Here is a 20,525-nt window from a genome sequence, read left to right on the forward strand (position 1 = left end):
CTGTGCAGTAATATTCCAGTGGTTACCAGATATTCACATGAAATTAAAGAATTCATTGGGAATTTTCTCTCATTGAGCCAAGTACGTTTTATACCAAGATGAAAAAGCCAAAGGCAAGCCTCCAAGTCAGATGTCAAACTTTGTACAAGCTCATGGCTTAGTGTCACTCATTTCCTTTATAGAAATGCTGTTGATTCTGTTCCAAGAGAATGCTCACTCTCTCTGTTTACGAAACAGGGTGCTGTGCTGGGCAGTGTTAGGAGCACAATGGTATAGTTCAAATCATATTGAAGTCCAAAGGCCACCACGATAGGGCTCAGGATGTCAGGTGCTGAATCAGTCCTAATTATTCTGTTGCAGAAGAGCAATTCAAAGTGACAAGTCACAGAGTGGGGCAGTGCCTGACTTACACCTCAGTGACTTTCACAGTCTCAGACATGGCATCACCAATGATTTCAGGAAAAGGAGAAAGGAAGGAGTGCCACTTTCCATGCCAAGCACCTGTTTCCTGAACACACAGGAATACCAAATCACATTCTTCATCCCTGTAGCTGAGCTCTTGCCTGGGGGGGGGAACCTGCTCTGTTGTCTCCTGGGCAGGACTCCCCTGATGGCAGACAGGCCCTGGGATGTCTTGCAGAGCCAGCCTTACCAGTGTGAAGTCCTTTGCCTCTAAACCTGGTGGTTGTCACACAAGGTGTACAGATGTACAACTTGCATCATGAAAGGTTTAGGACAAGCCAGATTCACTCTGAGAACCATAATCCCATCTGAAACAGAGTATTTAAAAAAAAAATTTGAAAGATCAGAGCTGGAAGAGATTATCCAATTTAAAAGAACATGGTCTAGTGCAGTCAATCACAATGACAGTGCTATGGAAGACATAGATAATGTAGAGGAGGATCAGCAGAAGGGACAATTGAATAAAACAACCCAAACTCAGAGTCGGTTAGAAACTTCCTTAAGGAACTAAAAATCTGCATCTTTTTGGCTTTTACTGTCATAGCTGAGAACATGGACTGATTAAGTCTTGCAGTTGTGAGACCACTCAAAAAGCCATAACAGAAATATGAAGGAAAACAAGAATTAGAAAACAAGAACAGCATGAGGTGAATAAGGAACAAATAAACAGCACTGAAATATTTCCTAATAAATTCAATAGAAGCATTCAAGTTAGAAGACTTGAACCTGCTTCCCTGACCTTGGCAATATCAGACACCAATCAGAGCTACTCATTTCCTTTTCTGGAGGTTCTGTAATTAAAACTAATCCTTTTGACTCTTGTTCTGGTCAGCCGTCTTGTTTGCCAACTCCACAGCAGGGTGTGGCAGCAGTATTTATCTTGCGAGACTGAGTGCCATAATATGTTCTGTATCTTGATAGAATTCAGATCAAATTTGCTCAGTGTCTAGAGCCACACTGGAGTGCCCCGTTTAGGTAGCCTGCTACTACGGATTTCAAAAATCCGCCAAAAAAAAAAAAAAGTTCCATAAAGTGTGTTGAAATATCTCATTGCATTCTTACAATACAGTTGTGTGTATAAATACAGTACATTTGCCTTGTCCTGACAGGACCAGAGGCAATGGGCACAGGTTCCTCTGAACATTGGGAAACACTTGTTTGCTATGGGGGTGACTGAGCACTGACACAAGGTGTCCACTGAGGTGGTGGAGTCTTCACAGACAGAAAACGTTGAGCACTTGGGCAAATATGAAAAGGGCTGCATCCCATTCCTCCTCTCTGGCTGATGAGGACTTCTTTCCACTGGTGAAACATCGACATGGAAATACAGTGTGGATGCCCTCAGCAGCTGGGCTCAGACACACAGTCCTCCCAGCAGGCGCCCCCACACCTCACATGTCGCCAGTTATGTATGAGTCCCTGCGGCTTGCAGCCATGCTCCAGATGCTGGTACTCAGACCTCTTAACCTACTCGCCAGCCAGTCCAGCTTGAAGTTCACCCAAACACATATAGAAAGAGCCTCACCCACACATAAGAGGATTTACTAAGAAGACAGGACAAAAGAGCTACACTGACCTACAGCCTTAGGATATACTTAATGAGTCCTATGAGGTGACCCTAAAAAAATTCATTCTGTGTGTTTCTGCAGTTTAAAATATCTGCTGCTATGCAAGGGCTCTGTTGAAACCCTCCAGAAGGGTGTATTTCTAGCCTCCTGTGGGTAGGTATTGCACAGTGTGGAGCGTGGCACAGAGCACAGCAAGGTGTGAGCAGGTACAAACTCGATGGGGTGCCGCCAGATACCATGCAGGGAAGGAGAGGTCCAGCCTGGGGCAGTGGCTTCCACACTGCCCCCCAGGAGTGGCTGCAGTTAAGGATCCCCAGCACCATGTGTAAGACTAATTTTGGAGGAAGCTGATAGATCTTCTGGGAAGTAGTTAACGTACATGGGTTTTGATGATCAGGAGATGAGGAGCCAGGAGACAACTGGGAAGCTGTGCCAGTGCCACTTTATGTCAGAGGGCCAGGCTGTGACAGCTTTGCTCACAGCAGGTAGACCTTATGTTGTTGAGACATCACTGTCTTGAGTGGTGCTCTTCATGGTGTGAGGCGCACATCAACATGAACAGAGATATATCCATCTATCCTTTAGAGCTGGTCTTTCCAGCTGTGAAGCTGTCACAAAAGGTATATCATAATTATTTTTCAAGGGAATAAAGTGAAGCATGGGAGTGTTATGTGACTGTTTCAGGGTCTTGTTGGTCCTCCTGAGGGCTATGAGCAGTGTTCAGAAGTGCCCGTGACTGTTTCAGGGTCTTGTTGGTCATCTTGAGGGCTATGAGCAGTGTTCAGAAGTGCCTCTCTGTTTGTCCAAGCACTCTCAGCTCTATGACCCTGAACATTCAATGCAGATTTTATTAAGAACAGTTACTTTCATGTTGAAAACCAGCATCCATCTTCCCTGGAAAACACATCTTATCAGGATGGGCTTCCTGTCCATAGAATATCTTCTTTTATCTTAACTGAGAAAAAATCTGGTGATTAATGACAATCTGGTGTCAATGAAAACTGAAAAAAAACCTTGTGATTAATTCAGCTCAAATAATTAATTTCTACCTACCAGCAGATAAATGAGTTAAATGAAAATTTTCAGTATCATTTACGTAGCATTGAGACAGACATGATATGCCATAAATAATTTCTACTCTATTAGCAGCACTGAAAGAATTGCTGTTTACATCAGCTCAAGATAGGTCTAAGAATACCTAATATTAAAACCATTATCATAAATCTGCTAAATATTTTTTCTGAGACGGTACCTGAAGGAGAGGTAGATAATCTTATCTCAAGCACAAGTTAGATTTGTAAGATCATAAAAAGATTGCTTTCATGTTCTGTCTCTGTAAGAAATGTTCATCAGGAAAAATCTGGTATTTTCTTAAGGTAGAAGTTATTTTAGGTCATTTTGCTTACGTTACTTATAGCAGGCTGTCACATTTCTAGTGAAGTGCAGTTTATCTAATCAGTGCTGTAATAAGAAGGCTTCTGAAAGTATTTTCCTTCTGATACCCTTGATCAGTAAGAGATTTAATGATCAGACAAACTGGTCAGCTAAAGTCCTTTAAGACATGAGAGTCTGAACTAAAACATGGAGGTCCAATCTCCCACTTATCCTACAAATATGTGGCTAAACAGTTACTCCAGGATGATGTCTGTATGTAAAATTACTTGGGCATTGTGGTGGCAGGAGAGAGAGAAATTGTGTTATTCATCTGCAAAAGTTCAGGTTATCTACTGAAGCACCTCCTTCAGTTAGAAATATATGATGTCCTGTAACGCAACCTGAGCAGTAGGGATTGGATTGAAAAGAGGAACTAACAACCATGCACAGCAGATAATTCTTTGCAGTACGTGGCATTTTTCAGCAACTTTATGAAACTATCTGTCAGTAACTGGAAAAAGGATGAGATACTCCTTCTTACCCCACAGAAACACTTTTTATATAGTGAGGTTCTGAGTAATATCTTGAGCTGACTTGCGGAGCTGTGGGATGGCTTTTTTCCATGAGGTGGTTAAATTAAAATAAATAAATAAATACATACAGAAGTAACTGTTAAATAATTAAATCAATGAAAAGGAAAGCTAAAACACTGTTTCACCTCCCTTTCAAATATTTTTTTCAATAGCCAGCTGTGACACTGAAAGAGATTACCAAACGCATGTGACTAGTATGTCCTAAATCAAGACAGGATATTGATCATGTGATCGTGTTTACTCCTGTTTAGGAAAGTAGAACAGGAAATATTACCTCCGAAGCTTGTCCCCTATGAAGCAATACGTTTTCTGCCCATTTCCATTATAAAAAGCAGCATCAGTTTTGGCAACATTCTTTGAAAAACCCAGGGTGTACAGTTTTTGGGGGTATCCAGGATGTATGGTATCTCCTCTCACAACCCAGAATTCATTCCCTATCAAGAAAAGTAGAGGAAAACATGTTTTCAGAATCTTCTTCTGGGAATGACACAATCCTTTTCATGAAAGCTAGTGTTTTAGTGGGAGTATGCAGGGAGAAAATAATGGTTACTTGAAAACATTCTACTTCTGGAGTGAAAAAAAACCCAAAACTGCAAGAATAGTTCTTTGCACCACATTTTGTGAAAACTGATATTTCAGTCTTCCTTCATATTTATGTTGGTTTTCCACAAGCTAGAAAGAAGCATATGTTATAATTTCTAAATTCAATAGATAATTTTCCAGGAAAAAAAATGAAAATAAAATAATGACATTTATTTTGTCAGGGAAACTTTTCTATATTGATTTAAAAGTAAGATACATGTTCCTTATCTTGGATAATATTTTTGTTATGTTTGTGATTGAAACTCACCAATTTATTGGACTAAATATTTATGTTAGTTTTCCACAAGCTAGAAAGAAGCATACGTTATAATTTCTAAATTCAGGAAAAAAAATGAAAATAAAATAATGACATTTATTTTGTCAGGGAAACTTTTCTATATTGATTTAAAAGTAAGATACATGTTCCTTATCTTGGATAATATTTTTGTTATGTTTGTGATTGAAACTCACCAATTTATTGGACTAAATTAAAGCTTGTAGAATCCTGCAGAAAGAGCTTAAGTATTTTTTAATCCAGGCATAAACTCTAAAGGCTACTTAGAAAGACAGCATAGGAAAATAAAAAGACAAAATCTTGCCTTTAAAAATGACGGTTTTCTCTTTCCCAGGAATCTCACATGCAGCACCAACACCAGGTGGCAGCCGTGTCCAGAACGAAGATATTACATTAAAATCAGCTCTTCTGACTGCAGGATGCTTGCGCCAAAACCGCCTTACATAAATATAGAACAGGTTTTAAATAAAATCAGATGTTCACACACGCTAATGCATGAAACCACATCATAGCAACCAGGGCGGGATTTATCTGACTAAACCCAGTCATGTGCCCTGAGTTAGTCACCCTAAGCTCCCTGTAATGTGAATGGAAAAAGAGTTATTTCCATGGTGCAACTCCTCTCATCTTGATGCAGACACCTAAAATAGATCAGATGAACTGTTTTGTCAAAACCGTTATTATTTTCCCTTAAGTAGAAAGGGAGCCTAGAGAAACCTGGTTCACATGGGGTAAAATTTTAGGAATGAAACCTCACCTGGGGCTACCAACGCCAGCTTAGAGAAATGCTTGGTGTGCGTGAGGATCTTCTGCCAAAGCACTTTACTGGCTTTGCGGACTCCAAATTCTGAGGTCAAAAATCACTTTAACATTGATTTTGGGGAGGGTCTGAAGCAAGGGAACCACAGCCCTACCACTTGAAAAAGATGGGAATCAGCCTTTTTACCCCTTCTCCTCAAGTCTTTGGGCTCTCATGCACTGGAGAGGGATAATTTGTCTGAGTTTAGCACTGAATCAATTTTTCTTTCCTTTTATCATCACACCAAAACACCACTGCGGGGTACCTTCAAGCAGGTATTGTGTCAGGACTGTCCAGCCCTCAGTTGTCTTAAAGTAAGGACAGTAATGATGGTGCCAAGTGTCCCAGGGATGGTGGTGCCTTTTGCTGAAGCTGAACTCCCCCAGATGCCAAAGACTTGGGACTTGCTTACAGCCTAAGGTGAAAACAGCCCATGTTTTCAGAGGAACCACCTTTCCCCACCCTATTCATAGCATGCCCTGTTTCAAAGGTGATCTTCCTCCTTATACTTCTTTCTCTTCATTTCTCCACCACCCTCTTTGTTTTTCCCTCCCACCTCTTATCCTGATTCCCTGTCTCCCCTTCCTGCCTAGAATGGCTGATATTCTGGGTAAACGTTATTTTTCCATGCTGCGGGGTATAATTTAAAAATGATACCCAAGTATTTTACTTTCAGAAAGCTGACTTCCTTGTCTTTAAAGAACATTATTTCTGCACGGAAAGTGGTGACAGCATCAAAAGTTAAATCAGGGCCACAGGTGTGTGTTTTATCTCAGTAGACTCCCTTTGGTCATTGTGGGTGTTAAAACATGGTCCTGAAAGAAGGAGTTTATGGAAGAAATTAAAGTGAGAACTCATTCTGGTATATCCAGTACACAAAAATGTCACTGAAAGGTATTCCAAAGTCTTTGAAATTATAAGCGATCAATAACTGTGAATTGCCATAGAGGTACCAAATGCCATTAATATCATCCTGATGAAGAGGGAATACTGAAGGGTCAAATTTCCTATAAAGTGGGTACATCAGAGCACTGGGATCTTTGGAATGGAAAAGTCCTAGTGAATGGCCAGACTCATGGGCAGCAACATAAAACAGGTTTTTACCTGAAAACAACAAACGAAACAAATGATAGGAGAGCTGCATCTTTTCATTTATCGTGAAAAGCTGAAGGACATAAGGTAGGTCAGAAGCTTTCAGAACTGCTTGCCTAAGCAAGTGAAGCTGTCATGGGAAATTCAGTTGGAGATGAAATTCTGGTCAGAAAGAAAAATAATGAAATCATTACAGCAGAGTACAAGGAAATAGTATGTAGATCCTGATGATGTCAGTGTGGGAGAAGGACCCTGGACCCATGCAGGTGGTGTAATTTTGTGGGGAGAGAAAAGCAGGTTGCGGGAGTGGGGACAAGGGGGCTGCCAGGACCTGCATCTCCCTCCCAAATGAATCTCCACCCAGTCCATGGCAGAAGTTCAGCTGGGGCCTTAACTTTTTAAACCAGAGGGCTCAGAGACATTTTACAGCTGTGGAAACCAGCTTCCCAACGGTCCTTCAAATCAGCCCCATTTTTAGGCACTTCTTAAGGAAGAGAGGAAACAGACACTGCACCCTTGATTTCATGTACAGCCTGCTTCAGGAAGGGCTTGGAGAACTCAGCTTCCTACCCTCTGTGTTTTTGGTTCAGGTTTCACCTTCACTGAAGTGAGCATCTCCACCAACGTCCTTTCCAGGTGTGTAGACATGAGCAATGGACCCTCCCAGGCCATTAAAGGGGATGAAGGCACTGTGATCTGAGGAGCAAGTCCCATACACAGCTGACTGGGGGTCATGGAGGTAACAGATCTCAGCTATGCACAGAGCTCTCCGTTCTGCTGATTTGGTAAACTTTCAAGTTCCCTTTCCACACGGATTTGCCAAAAGCTCTGTTTTTCCCAGGGAAAGCTTAGGAAAATTTGAACTGATGCATCAGGAGTGAAATCTTGGTTTCCTCAAGAAATGGGTGGACACTGACAAACTGCTGCTGCAAGGGAAGAAGAGGATGTGGCATAGGCTGAAATGTATTTCCTGTTTTGTTCGTAAGGTAAAATTTTCATAAACTCTGTGTCAGCAGCCATCAGATGGTTACTTGAACCTGACTGGTAATTTAAATGTTGATGGCAGAAATGAGATCCTGTCAAGACTGTAAGCCCTTGAATGCAGTCTCCAGGAAAGGATTTAAGGTCACAGTGGTTACGTGTGATGCCTGCACACCCTGTGTACCCCAGAGGAGTGGACATGTTTGGGTGGGAACAGAGGAGCTCACTAGAAGTGTGCATGCGCGCATGACTGCTAAATGAAAGAGGGAAGGCTGCTGGGAAGTCTACCCTGAGGGCAATGCCTAAAATATAAGCCTTGAGTCTGTCTGGAATTTATTTAGCTCACACAAAGCACTTGAGAAATCCCAGGAGTGTAACTGGGGCTACCCACTCTGTAATGCTCTGAGCCTGGGTATATCCCACAAACCCTAAGCCTCCTGTGGTTTCTGCACACATTGAGCGTCATATACTAGGTATAGATCCAGTGAACTACAGGTAGCTTACTACATTTATTTTCTCCCTCCTTCTCTTCATCTTCCTCTCTGTCGTCCCCCAAAGATTGCCAAAAATTATAGCCATACAGGAACTGTATTTTTTCTGTCTTCTTTTTCAAGCTGAAGTTGAACATTGCACATGCTATCTATGAGAAGAAATCATTAGCATTTCAGGCCAACTGCTCTGTATAGGCAGTAATTTGGCAATAACTGACAATAGTTACATAGAGCTTTCCCTCTGGCTGTAAAGGAGATCATTATGCCTGCATCACTTCTGTCCTTCTTGATGAATTTCAGTGGGGTCACACTGCTCCAAACACTTCACGCTTTCTTGATCACTACATTGACATCTGCTGGACACAGTTTAATATCCTTTAACATACAAGACAGAGGAACAGCTGTGTTCTTACAACTTACGCTGTGATAAAACACACTGTCCTTACCTTAAGAATGCCACTGTAATTACCTGTATGTCAAAACTTGGTTTGCCCATTTTAGCTCTCCTGCAAAGGTGGAAAACCCAGCTGCATCAGGAAATTCACAGCAATTTTTTTAATGTCAGGTCCAAGCTGCCAGAATCCAGTTTCCCAGTCATCTCCAGCCCAAAGAAATCTGCATTTTTTTTTGTTTATTATTTTTCAGGTCACTGAACTATTACTTTTCCAAATGAGAGATTCTCCATCTTTCTTAAAGCCATATTACTTCTCCAGGTACTGCTAATTAAAAAAAAAAAAAGCATTTTAGGACAGCCAATGGTTTGCTTTTGAAGCTTGTAAAAAATTATACTAACACCACTTCAGACGTGTACCTTTGCTACTTTTCTTTCTGTTCCATGGGAGCATGAATAATAGAGTTTTTTAAAGCCTGTATGAATATTTTTCTCTTAATGATAGTTTTTTTACATTATATTATCACTACAAATGTTTTGCTGTTTACTCAGAATACATTCAAAATTATCAGATTTAATTGTTCTCTACAAAAAAACCCCAAACCAACCAAAAAAAGAATGAGTCAGAGTTATTGAGAAATACTCAATCACGTTATTCATTTTACTGGAATTTGAAGAACTAGCTCCTTGGCTGCTATATAGCAGTCTGAGAGACTGCAATGGATGCTCAACAGTTGCTGAAGATCTCCTTCCCAGAGGCATACCTTCCTCACCTGCGTAAGCTGCATACCGCCTTCTCTCTTCTGCATTGTATCTGCAGGAAAAGCACAAGAAAGTGCTGCACGTAACAGGAGAAATGAGAAGTTCTTCGTTCTCATTTTCACTAGCCTTTAGAAAAGTCTTCTTTGTAGTCTGCCACACACCTGCTTCACTTTTATATGGTATTAATTTGCTTTATAAATCTTTCCATTCCCTGACTCATTGGTTCTCACAATTTCTAGTTATCAGCAAAACACAGGTAAAACAATGGTTTCACTGTAAAAAAGATTGGTGCTGTCCTTCATCCAGTTCCACCCTTCTGCAGGTTTTGCAACATGGAAATATGATAAATGAGGAGATAATTAAATTGTTTTGTTCTGCAAAGGGCAAGGGCTTGATTATGTGGAGCTTGAAACTGCCCCACTCTGCTGTCTTATGCACCCTCAGCATTCTGGCCAGGCTGGACTCCAGTAGCAGTGTAGGACCCCTGGCCAAAACCTGGGATAGCAGGTCCGTGCATGGGAAGCTTCTGAGTTGTAAAACTGCAGCTTCAGCCGGTACCACCCACAAGCACTGCTCAGCTCGGCACCTTTGGCACCTCTTTCCTGGCTCTGCTGCAAACCCCCAGACCTGGCTGCACAAGCCTAACCTCATAAATATCATATTGCTGATGAAGATGAGTGTGTGACCTACTTCTGGCTTTTATATAACACTCATCCATCTCCAGCATGGTAACGCTGATTCACTGGCAGGGCCCCTCTTGTCCCAGTCAGCTCGCACACAAGTCACCGTTGCTCTCCAGAGCTTCAGGGCCTCCTGACAGCTTAATTCTTCATTTTCTCCTTGTTTGTGGCAGTGCTGTTTGTTCCTGTGAGGAGAGTCTTGCTTTGTATGCCAAACCCACCCAGGAAGATCTTAAATCCCAGGCTCAGAGAACAGCATTAGACATACACTTACAAATTTCCTCCGCAACCACAGCAACTCTTTTGAAAACCAGGCCAGGATGAGGAAATCCAGAAGATCCTTGTCACAATACCTCCAAAGACTTCTAACACACTTGTTCTCCTTCCCCAAAAACAACATACAACTGCTGCTGCTAGTGGGACTAAACCAGACTTCCAGCTGCAGAGTGTGTTTGTGACTGAACTATTGGATGTCCAGGTCTGGAGTCCATTGCTTTACCTCAGCATTTAGAAGTGCCTGATACGTGTGACTAAAGTGCCAGGAGAGCAGATGCTCCCCAAAATATTTTTGCTTCTTGTGCTCCTGACATTTTTGTGTTAGTATGTACTGTTACAAGCTCGCACAGCTAATACTCCGTAAGGACCCTGATAAACTGTCAGTGAAGTCATCAAGACATTTTTACCTAAATTTTCATGTGCAGGAGACTGGGTCTGGGACAACAGTTGTGCAGTCAAGAATTTGAGACATAACGGGGTTTTTTGTGTCTCTCTATTTTTGCATGTCTCAGACTCACATGTTCATACTCACAGAGGATGAGTACTTGAAATTATGTTTATGGACAATTTTCCCCTGCTAGTATCCAAGAGGCCTTTAATTCCAGGAAATGTTTATGAGTTACAACAAAATCACGGTTACAAGAAATCCTCTTGCCCACTAAGTGTGGACAGGCAGCTCCAGTACTCCCGTTTCCAAACCCATCTGAATTACGTATTATTATACAATTTGCCAGGGAATTCATTGCTTTTCCCAAACCAAAAGTAATGTTCTTTTATTGGTAAAGTTTAAGGCATTAACAAAGCAGAAATACAGGTGGAAAATCCGTGGCTAACATGTCTCACCAGGCCCCTTGTCCAGGTGAAATCGATGCTGTCTTGTCTTCCGTTTATGGTCCAGGTCAAACCAAAACACGGGACACTTTCTAGATTCTCCTTCACAGCCAAGTAAATATAACTCATGTGTCAGATACTAGTAGTTTAAGGTAATTAACACCTGGAGGTGGAGGAAGTATTTTAATTTAGCTGTTTCCCTGAGGTCATAACTAATAAACAGTAACAGCCTTATGTAAGAGAAATAGGTTAATATAATGGCCAAGGCAACTCATAGTAAACATCATCAGTGTTCTGCTTCATCATTGCTGAAATGTTCTTTTTGGTTCCTCCTTAATCACTTTAAGGTCTCAGCCAACAACCAGAGCCTAGTGGCCTGATATCTGAAGGGAGCCTTCACATACAAGCAGGTATCTAGTTAGGATATCCAAGTGCAGGCACTTTTAAAATCAAACTCAATTATTTGTGTACAAGTAGTACTCACAAGGAGCCTGCCTAACCCTGCAGGCATGTAAAGTCCTTGAACTGAAGTTTCTTCTGGACAGGCTATGTACACAGCACAAGCTATTGAGAAAGATACTGGGAGATGTTGGGGCAACACCAGATTTCCTGTGTCTCTGCCCTGCCTGGACTGCTGCCAGGTGAGCTCACCCACTTGTCAGTCCATGACTTCACTGTGGTGCACCACTGCCCTGTGGCAATGCTGAGCTGTTCAGTTCCTACATGACTTTTAAGCTCTGCTGAGATTCATGTCTTAATTTCTCACCTAGGTTGGTTTTAGGCCTTGCCTTAGTGGTGCTCATCAGGTATCTAGCATGGCACAAAGCATGCATGAAGAGCAGAACATGGCAGAGAAGAGGTTTTCCAAGATCAGACATGGCAGCATCTCGGCTGCTCTTCCTGGGTCTTGTCTGCTAACGTAGTGGGACAGTGGGTCTGTGGGTACACTGGGAGACACATGACTTCCTCTGATCCTGATGGGTGGTGTGACAGATGTTAGTAGGTGTTTTGACCAGATGTCTGAGGGATCTGCCCTGTTCAGGCCAGGAACAAATTTCACCTCTGCCTAATGGGGTTTGAGCTGTGGTAACTGGAAGACTGTCTTAATCAGCTATTCCCATCCCCTCTTACTGCCTGTGTCAATTCTGCTAGAGGAGGAATAGCAAGGAGAAATTGACTTCCTTCTACAATCACATCACCAGAGCAGTGTTGTGGAGATGGAATCAAACCCCTTCCAGGGGCGGATGGACTTCAGACAAGCTTTCTTACAGCCCAAGCGGTGTTCTAGTCACTGAGCTATTGCCCTGTGAGGGCGACCCAAACAAGGTGGACAGAAGACTCATGTGTGCTTTTGTCTGTTTCACCACTCTTCCTCTGGAGGATTTGTCTCTGGTAGTTGCATGAAAATCCATTTGCTTTTCTTATCACTTTGGCTTGTTTGCTTTGCAAATTGGTTCTTGTCAGTAGTTTCTTGTCCAGCATTGCGCGCTGGACCGTCATCCCTGTCTCCAGTACCATGGCACATGGTCACAGCTCAGCAGGGGTAATCCTCTGTCTCTCTGGGACCTCATGACCATATCTCCATTGCTTTCCACCCTGCCTGCATGCTGCCTCCATCCTCAAATTGGACACTGACCCTTCTCTTCGGTCACTCATGTTCTGCCCCAACAACTCTGCCCACCAAAACCACCCACAACAGCACTGGAGCATTGGTCTCCATTCAGCCCATTGCCATGTTCCCCATCTACCAGCAGGCACTCATCACCATCCCTGCCCTGACCCCTCTGTCCCCATGCTGTGGGGTCATGGCAGGTGAGGTCACAGCCACCAGTCTCTCCTCAACACTTCCCACACCATCATGTAGGATGTCCTCCTCTTCAGCCTCCTTGGCGTTGTTCCTGAGTGTCCTAATTTCCCTCCTCTGTCCCCCCAGGTTATTTCTTATTGCCTGTCAAATCTGTCCACCTACTTCTTCTTCTTTTTAACTTCCCTCTTTCAGACACTGAGCCCTGCTGAAAATGAATGGCAGTGGGGTCCTGGCCATTCAGGCTTATCTGTGGTTATCTCAGATGCCTTGTCTCCAGCGGACTGAACCAGTACACATGAATGCCTCTATACTCAAGCAAAATACTTTATTACTCAAAAACAACTTGATTAATAAATAGTTGGAAAACAAAATAACTTAAAACTGTACATTAACTTTTATCAAAGGCCATCATTTCAGACTCAGATGCACAATAACAACTGAATGATATTGTTTATAACCAAGGAACATGAAAAAATATTTCTGGTAAAAATACAGCCCTGCACCATCACTTCATTCTTCTAGCAATTAAACCAGCTGTTGCTCTTCATTATACGGATGAGTTTCTTGCTCTTGATGTCAACCTCATACTGGTTTGATCCATGGAAAAAGTGGAAATGTCCTAGAATTGAAAGACAAAATATCGTCACATTAATATTTTCTTTTTGTATACTTATTGATATACACTTGCTATTTTCTCGAGTGACTTTAAAGAAATGAGAACAAACACTTCATACATATATATATTTGAAACATGCTTTTTTGGCTTTGATTGGCAGTCTTTTGTTTTGTTTTTAACTACATTTTAATTTATTTACCATTTTTCTGAAGGGCAGCATCAACTGTGTGGCCAATTCCACGGAAGTCAGATGTTATTTTTCTTGGATATCCCCTTTCCATTGATTGGGTATTTTCATTGAAACTGAATAAAGAAATCACATGAAAACAAGAAACAAACATGTGGTATTCAGTGTTGAAACCAGGTGGAATTTTTACTCAATAAGCCTGCTCTCAGCTGAAAATCCAGTAGCTGCAAACATCTGTGATCTCATAGGACTGTTTAAATCCTGGCTGTGGGAATACTCACATCTTTAGTGGCCTATGCAAGACTGTTTTCAGAACATCAGACTAAATAGTTCACTTCCATTCCCCGAGACACATAATAAAGCTGGACAGGGCTTCTACTAAGTAATAAACTGAAATAATTATTCAAACTGAATATTTTAATTATACAGCATCCAATCTATGAAATGAACCCATGAGTGGAATGCAAACTTCTGGTGCAATTATACTCTTTCAAGATAATATTGCAGATTAATTATTAGGGCTAACATCACTGCTTAGCTGAACTGTTTCTTAGATTTCCTTCTATAGGTTTCTTGATAGTTACATCATTCATAAATTTCAGAGAGCCCTTCTGACCCTGGATAGTCACTGAATGAATACATGACATGATGACAAAGTATACTCACATTATCTTTTTGTAGTAAGATCATGTAATACTGCTTCCTAATGAATAAGGAAAGCTTATTTGTCTGTTAATCACAGACTGGTAAGAGTAAATGGATGTTGTCTTTATCTCAGGTGTTACAGACTTTGTTCTATTAAAATACATGAGTAATTACCTCTGAGTTTCAGCTTTCTTCTGTCTGAGAAGGCTGACAGCAAGAGGCCACGAACTTACTATTCAAATACTAATAGAACTTGACATTTTAAAACCTATTTTCGTTATCTTCTGTACAAAAGAGGAATGCCCCTTACCTCCAGTACCTGTTGCCTACAAAGAAATAGGTTTTCTTGGTATTTTGATCATGAACAGCTGCATCAATTTTCCCAACACTAGGGGGGAAGCCCAGGTTCTGAAGAGGCTTGGGGAAGCCCGGCTCTATACTGTAGCCACTGACAGCCCAGTATTGGTCGTCTGCAGGAAAACCAGCAAAAGTTAGTAAGGATTCCTGAGAAGGCTAAGTTCCTTTTTATCAAAGCTCCAGAGCTTTCTCTGTGGTAAATGCCACCAAATAGCACAGATGTCCAGCTGAGAACATGATTGTCTAGGGCACATGTAAGTTTGAATATTTCAGAGCTGGTGGATTTTCCACTTTTTATAGTCGTTAGAGTATTATATACTCAATAGTTAAAACTCAACATATTTTCTAGGTGTGTTTGTCACTTTTAGAAATGTATTTGAATAACTTAATATAGGTAATCAATTTTGTCTCAGCTATGATTTTTTCTCCCACTGACAAAAGAAGAGTAATATATTGTACAAGGCTGTTGTGAAGCAGCATTAGTTAATGACAGTAGCAGCATTTTCAAAATGAAAATGGATTTAAATATCAAGAATATCTTCTATTAGCATTAGCATTAGTATTAGTATATTACTTCCATTATTATTACATAATATTAGCAGTACTACTACAACTTCATTCATTCATTCTTAAAAAGGACTGGAAATGTAAGAGAAATACCTTTAAAAAATATCACTCGATCCTTCTTGTCAACCTCATAAGCAGCATCAAAGCCAGCTGCCAGTGACGGCCAGAACGAGGAGATGGTGTCGTGCTCAATTCCTGAGAAATATGGACTTTTGCGCCAGACATAGCTGATAGAAATGAAAACAGCAGGGTTTCATTGTTCGTGTTTCACTAGGAGATCTGTAGCACAGAAATGTGCTTTAAATCCTACTGTCTGGATGCCAGTCCTTCCTATGAGGTAGAGATATCACCCCTTTTGGAGTGCAGTGGTTCACTTTGCCCTGCTCTCGCATAGGCATTTGCCCTTCATACTGGTTGCTCTGAGGTCACAGAACAGTAGAGGTTGTAAGGGACCTCTGGAGGTCATCTTGTCCATCTCTTCGGCTCAAGCAGGGGCATCTAGGGCTGGTGGCCCTGTAGAACTCTCCACTGACCCTGATGGCCTGCCCAGGACAACATGTGCTGTCAGTGGTAGGGCTGAAAATTGAAGATTTGTTTTCACCATGTCCTATGCAGGTAGGCACAGCTGTATCCTTAATTTCAATTTGGTTACAAATGTTCACTAACATTCTTGAGAAACATCTTAAAACCCAGTTTAAGGAGGAACTGCTCCTTCCTCCCCTTCCCTGAAAATATTTAAGTTTTTAAGCAACAATCTTTCATCATGTGTTTTAGAAATCAGACCCACATCGTCAGAGGAAGCTTGTTCAATCAAAACACAATTACCAGCCCAAGAAGTGGGTGAAACCCTGGGCCTGACATGCTGTTCTCCCTCACCAAGGTGGATGTGCCCAGAGAACAACCCACTAGAGTGCCCACTGTCAGAGCATGACCAAAAAGTGGACACTTGTCACAGCAGGGGCTCCCTACAGACAGTGCTGGGCACTGATCCAGTGCGGGCTCCTGGGTCAGGGTGAGACCAAAAGTTACCCATAACATTTTCTGCATCTCCCTGACCCACACGTGGGATGGTGTGATGAGGGTGGTGCTACATGCAAAGTAGATGCAGGCTGAGGAGTGACACTGGGATTATTCAGCCTTGCACAATTTCATGAGTGATGATGTGTGATGGCTTAAAATATTTTACTCACCTGTCAGTAAACCATGTTACTCACCCAGCCCCACTGGGCTAGTAAAATTTTACAAAGTTGCCTTAATACTTTCAGAAAGAAACCTCTTCCTTTCTAACCAAGGGAAGACAAATTCTTTGAATGGAAATTTTTGCTTTGCTTTTGTGAGTCTCATGAAAATTGTTGCTGGAAATGAAAGCACTTACCTGCCTTTGAAGAACAGTATTTCCCCACGGAGAGTGGTGATAGCATCAAAAGTCAAATGAGGGTCACAGTCCTCTGGTCTTGTGGGGGTTTTGGAGGGTGTCACCTCTGTTGGTTCTTCCTGGGTTGTCATTTCAGTTGGTTCTTGTGGGGGTAAAGCTTTCGTTGGAGGTACAGGAGATTCCCTGGGGGGTCCTTTGGGAAATAGTAAGTGTGGAATTGGAAGGTGAATTAGAGTGTTTCATGTTGTAGAGCTTCAGGATGCACCATATGGAGCCAAATGTATGGGTTTTTTTAGGGTTAAAACTCAACTAGTAAATTAATGCCAGGGAAAGTTCTGGACTATTTAACTTGGCTATCTGTGCTACTGACTGTTAAAATTATCTCTGTTGTTGTTCTGCCTGGGCAAGCCACTGGTCTTTCAGGCTGTATATGCCCAGGTGTTAAGGCAGAGCAAACACCATTTCCCAGGGGCAGTTGTGCACCTGAATACCCTGCTGTGGAACATAAGAGAGTTTAATAATAAGACACAGGCTCTGTTATCTGTGGAGAAAGGCTCTTAGACCTTTTGACTTACTGGGATGGATACAGCCCACGGATTCCATTTTGCAAATGTAGACTCTTAACCAAAAGAAACCAGGAGTTTTTCCCAAAAATAGTATCAGGAAATTAAACTTCAGTGTTCTTCTTGCAGTAGAAAGTTTGGTTCCTTTTAGGTTGGGTAAAATTCATTATAAGTGCTTATCCATCATCCACCAAAAAAATCATGCTGTTTGCTTACCATAGAGGGCCTGAATGCCATCAATATCATCCTGAGGAAGCCTGTAGTCCCTCGAATCCCTGGCCATATATATAGGATACATCAAAGCACCGAAGACATTGGAATGACCAAGACCTAGTGAGTGGCCCAGCTCATGAGCAGCAACGAGAAATAAGTTGTATCCTAAAAAAAAAATCCAGCACAAAGAACAAACACTAGATAAATTTTCTTGCATTACAGCGGGATACAGGTCTCATCCTCTCATGTATGATATATCATTTGTGGTCTTCATAAAACTGCAAAATCTAACTACGCCCCAAGTAAGAAATTCTCTGGCATCCTGGAGAAGAAATGAGTTTCAGATTATAAGCATTTATTTCTCGCAGGGAAACCAATCTGGAGACAGTTTTTGTTCATGTTGCAGAAATTTTCCTGCCAACAAAGAATCAAAGTTTCTTTAATAGTAATAATAACTGAAAACTAGGTGAGAACATTTTAGTCACCTGGTCTGACTTTGGGAATCAAAAACGACAGGGCATTCACTGGGTAGCTACTTCACAAAGACCAGTAACGTAACATCATCCCTGGACGTTTCTGGAAACTAGAACACTTTGCTATTTTATTTAATTATATTTATCAACAAATGCAATTTTTTTTTCCTTGGCAAAAGTTAAAGATTTGCATTACTTTAAGTCAGAAAAAAAAAAAGTGAGAGCTCAATATTGTAAATTTTAAGGTCATTACCGGAGGGTGAGAATTCCCTACCTTACAATGTCATGATTACCCAATACTGCTGTTTCATGCTAATCTCTTTTCCTTCACTGGAGCTGCAATTGCAGTCTGTGCATTAACTTCAGGGGACTGTCATGACTGCAGCCCAGTCAAAATATGCAGAAATATTTTACTAAATTATGCTGACATTTTACATCTCAGTAAATACTGGAACTATTGCCATGGGATCTGTGAATTTACAGTGTCTTCAAGACAACACTCTCTAATAAAAAACAGGCAACACAATATTTAAGGTTACCTACCATTGTAGGTAGTAAATTTGGTCCAGTTTTCATCTTCGTCAAAGTGAGCATCTCCTCCTATCCCACCGCCTGGGGGGTAGGCATGAGCCAGAGTTCCTCCTGGACCACCAAAGGAATAGAAGTCACTGTGAACTAAAAACAAGGGGGAAAAAAAGTGATGCTTTTCCTCTTCTCTGTAAGAAACAGTGACAAATACTTATTGTTCCCAGGCAAGGGAGTCCCCTTACATCCAGCTGCAAAGGAGATCATTATATCTGCTTGACCACTGTAGAGCCTGGTGAATCTCAAAGGGGTGACACTGCTCCAGAGCTGGAAGGCTTTTGCAATTGCTTCGTCTACATCAGCTTGTAGCATATCTGGAGTGTAGTTCAAAATCCTGTGAAGTAAGGAGAAAGGAATTAAAAGCAACCAGATCACATGTGGCTGAGGCACATAGTATCAAGGTCAAATATTTGAATCATTGGTTGTTATTATTTACATGTCTTGAATTGTTTATTTTCAAATTATTTGCTTACGTAAACAGAGGAAGTTTTTGATGTTCTTTCACATCTTTCAGAAATCCTAACACATATACTCTGAGTTGTACCCCTTCTATACACAGAATATATATTTTTAGTAGGCTGTTAACTAATTAGTATTTCGGTATTCTCAACACTGTTTAGAAGCCTAAAGCAAGGGATATGAATAGTTCCCACATTTGTGGCCCTTTCATTCTGAGCAGGGATTTTATGTGGATAAATACAGAATCAAATAGTAAAGAACTTGTTGGCATTACTTCTGCCTAGCGTTCACAAAGCTACCCAGCAGTGTACAGAGAAACGCTTCAACATATGTTACCGATATGTCACATCTTCTTTCCTCCACCTAGGGCTCTGTGGGAAGGTGCTGTATGAACGGACGTCTGGTATTCCACACCTAGGCTGCTTCATCATGTCTAGCGTCTTACTGTTCAGCTCCCCAGTCACCTCTAGCCCGAAGAACGACTGCATTTCTCGGATTTTGTCAGCCATGTGATTGAGATTCTTTGATTTAAAGAGAGAATTCTTCTCTTCTTTAAAATCATAAAAATTTTCCAGGTATTTCTGATAGGGAAGAAAAAGCAACAGTTTAGAACATAAGCATTTCTTTTCAAATGCAGAGAGTTGTTAATAAAATAGTATGCGTTACTAATATATCACTATGTTCATTTTCTCAATAAACTATTTCTTAAGTTCTATCTGTAGTCCTTACCTTAGCAAATTGCATATCTTCTTTTTCCTTTTCTGGAGTCACTGGGAAAGCACAAGAACATGCAACATATAGTAACCCAAGGAAAGGAAGGATCTTTCTTTTCATTTTTCCTGCCTGTCCTATCAGCCCTTGGTAGAAGACCTCTCAATCTCTTCTTCTTCTGTCCAATGCTCACCAGTGTTTCTCTATTTATATTAGTTGTGTGCTTGCTAAAGTCAATAACTGCATGACTCAGTTTATAACATCCTCCGATTTCCCACAGAAACACAGAAAACAAGTTTGGTTTTAGAAGCAAGCTAACACATGACAGTTTACCTTGCCCAAAAACCCCTGATTTCGCAATCATATTATTGGACAGTATTTTTTTTTTCTTCATTCCTAAACTGGACCAGTATTTTAAACTTACAAGTATCTAAATCTATAATCAGCCACCTGGATAAAAGACCCCTTCATTTTTCAGAGGTGCTGAAAAAGAGACCTGGCTCTTTGTGAGGGACAACAATCTGTAATTCCTTGTAGCACGTGATAAGAGACCTCCAGAAACTACCCCTCAGTTTTCTCAGTGTGGCACCCATGTAGGTCATCAGCACATCAGGGATGAACCCTTTCCTTTAGCTCATCTTGTCCCTGATAATTTTAGTGACATAGCTGATTATACAAATGACTCATCTATCTCTTCTCTAGAACCTGACATCCCAGCATGGTTATAGAACCATCACCTGTGCTGCTACCTGGCCCGTGAAATCACAGATTTATGGCTGCATCTCCTTGT

General features: G+C 41.3%; 1 protein-coding gene and 1 pseudogene across 1 annotated transcript; both read right to left on the reverse strand.

Moving 5' to 3' along the window:
• Positions 1-672: 672 nt before the first annotated feature.
• LOC104468736 lies at positions 673-9,506 on the reverse strand (annotated as a pseudogene).
• Positions 9,507-13,502: 3,996 nt separating this feature from the next.
• LOC104468646 (stromelysin-1-like) lies at positions 13,503-19,858 on the reverse strand. The gene is made up of 10 exons (XM_010082892.1): positions 19,754-19,858; positions 19,361-19,605; positions 18,751-18,899; positions 18,524-18,655; positions 17,511-17,672; positions 16,732-16,924; positions 15,450-15,583; positions 14,743-14,902; positions 13,800-13,903; positions 13,503-13,603 (listed from the first exon to the last, which is right to left on the reverse strand). Exons 1-10 carry the CDS (start codon positions 19,856-19,858, stop codon positions 13,503-13,505), a joined length of 1,485 nt encoding a protein of 494 aa, XP_010081194.1.
• Positions 19,859-20,525: the final 667 nt, after the last annotated feature.

This window comes from Pterocles gutturalis, unplaced genomic scaffold (genome assembly GCF_000699245.1).
Source record: "Pterocles gutturalis isolate BGI_N339 unplaced genomic scaffold, ASM69924v1 scaffold5761, whole genome shotgun sequence".
NCBI classification, from domain to species: Eukaryota; Metazoa; Chordata; class Aves; order Pterocliformes; family Pteroclidae; genus Pterocles; species Pterocles gutturalis.

What these genes read in the sequence shown, in the direction of transcription:
- LOC104468646 (XM_010082892.1), bottom strand. Translation starts at nt 19,858, where the DNA reads ATGAAAAGAAAGATCCTTCCTTTCCTTGGGTTACTATATGTTGCATGT. An exon ending in AAAGAAGATGTGACATATCG is followed by an intron (nt 18,900 to 19,360) that starts GTAACATATGTT and finishes CTTACTTCACAG; the next exon opens with GATTTTGAACTACACTCCAG. An exon ending in TCGAGTGATATTTTTTAAAG is followed by an intron (nt 14,903 to 15,449) that starts GTATTTCTCTTA and finishes GTTTTCCTGCAG; the next exon opens with ACGACCAATACTGGGCTGTC.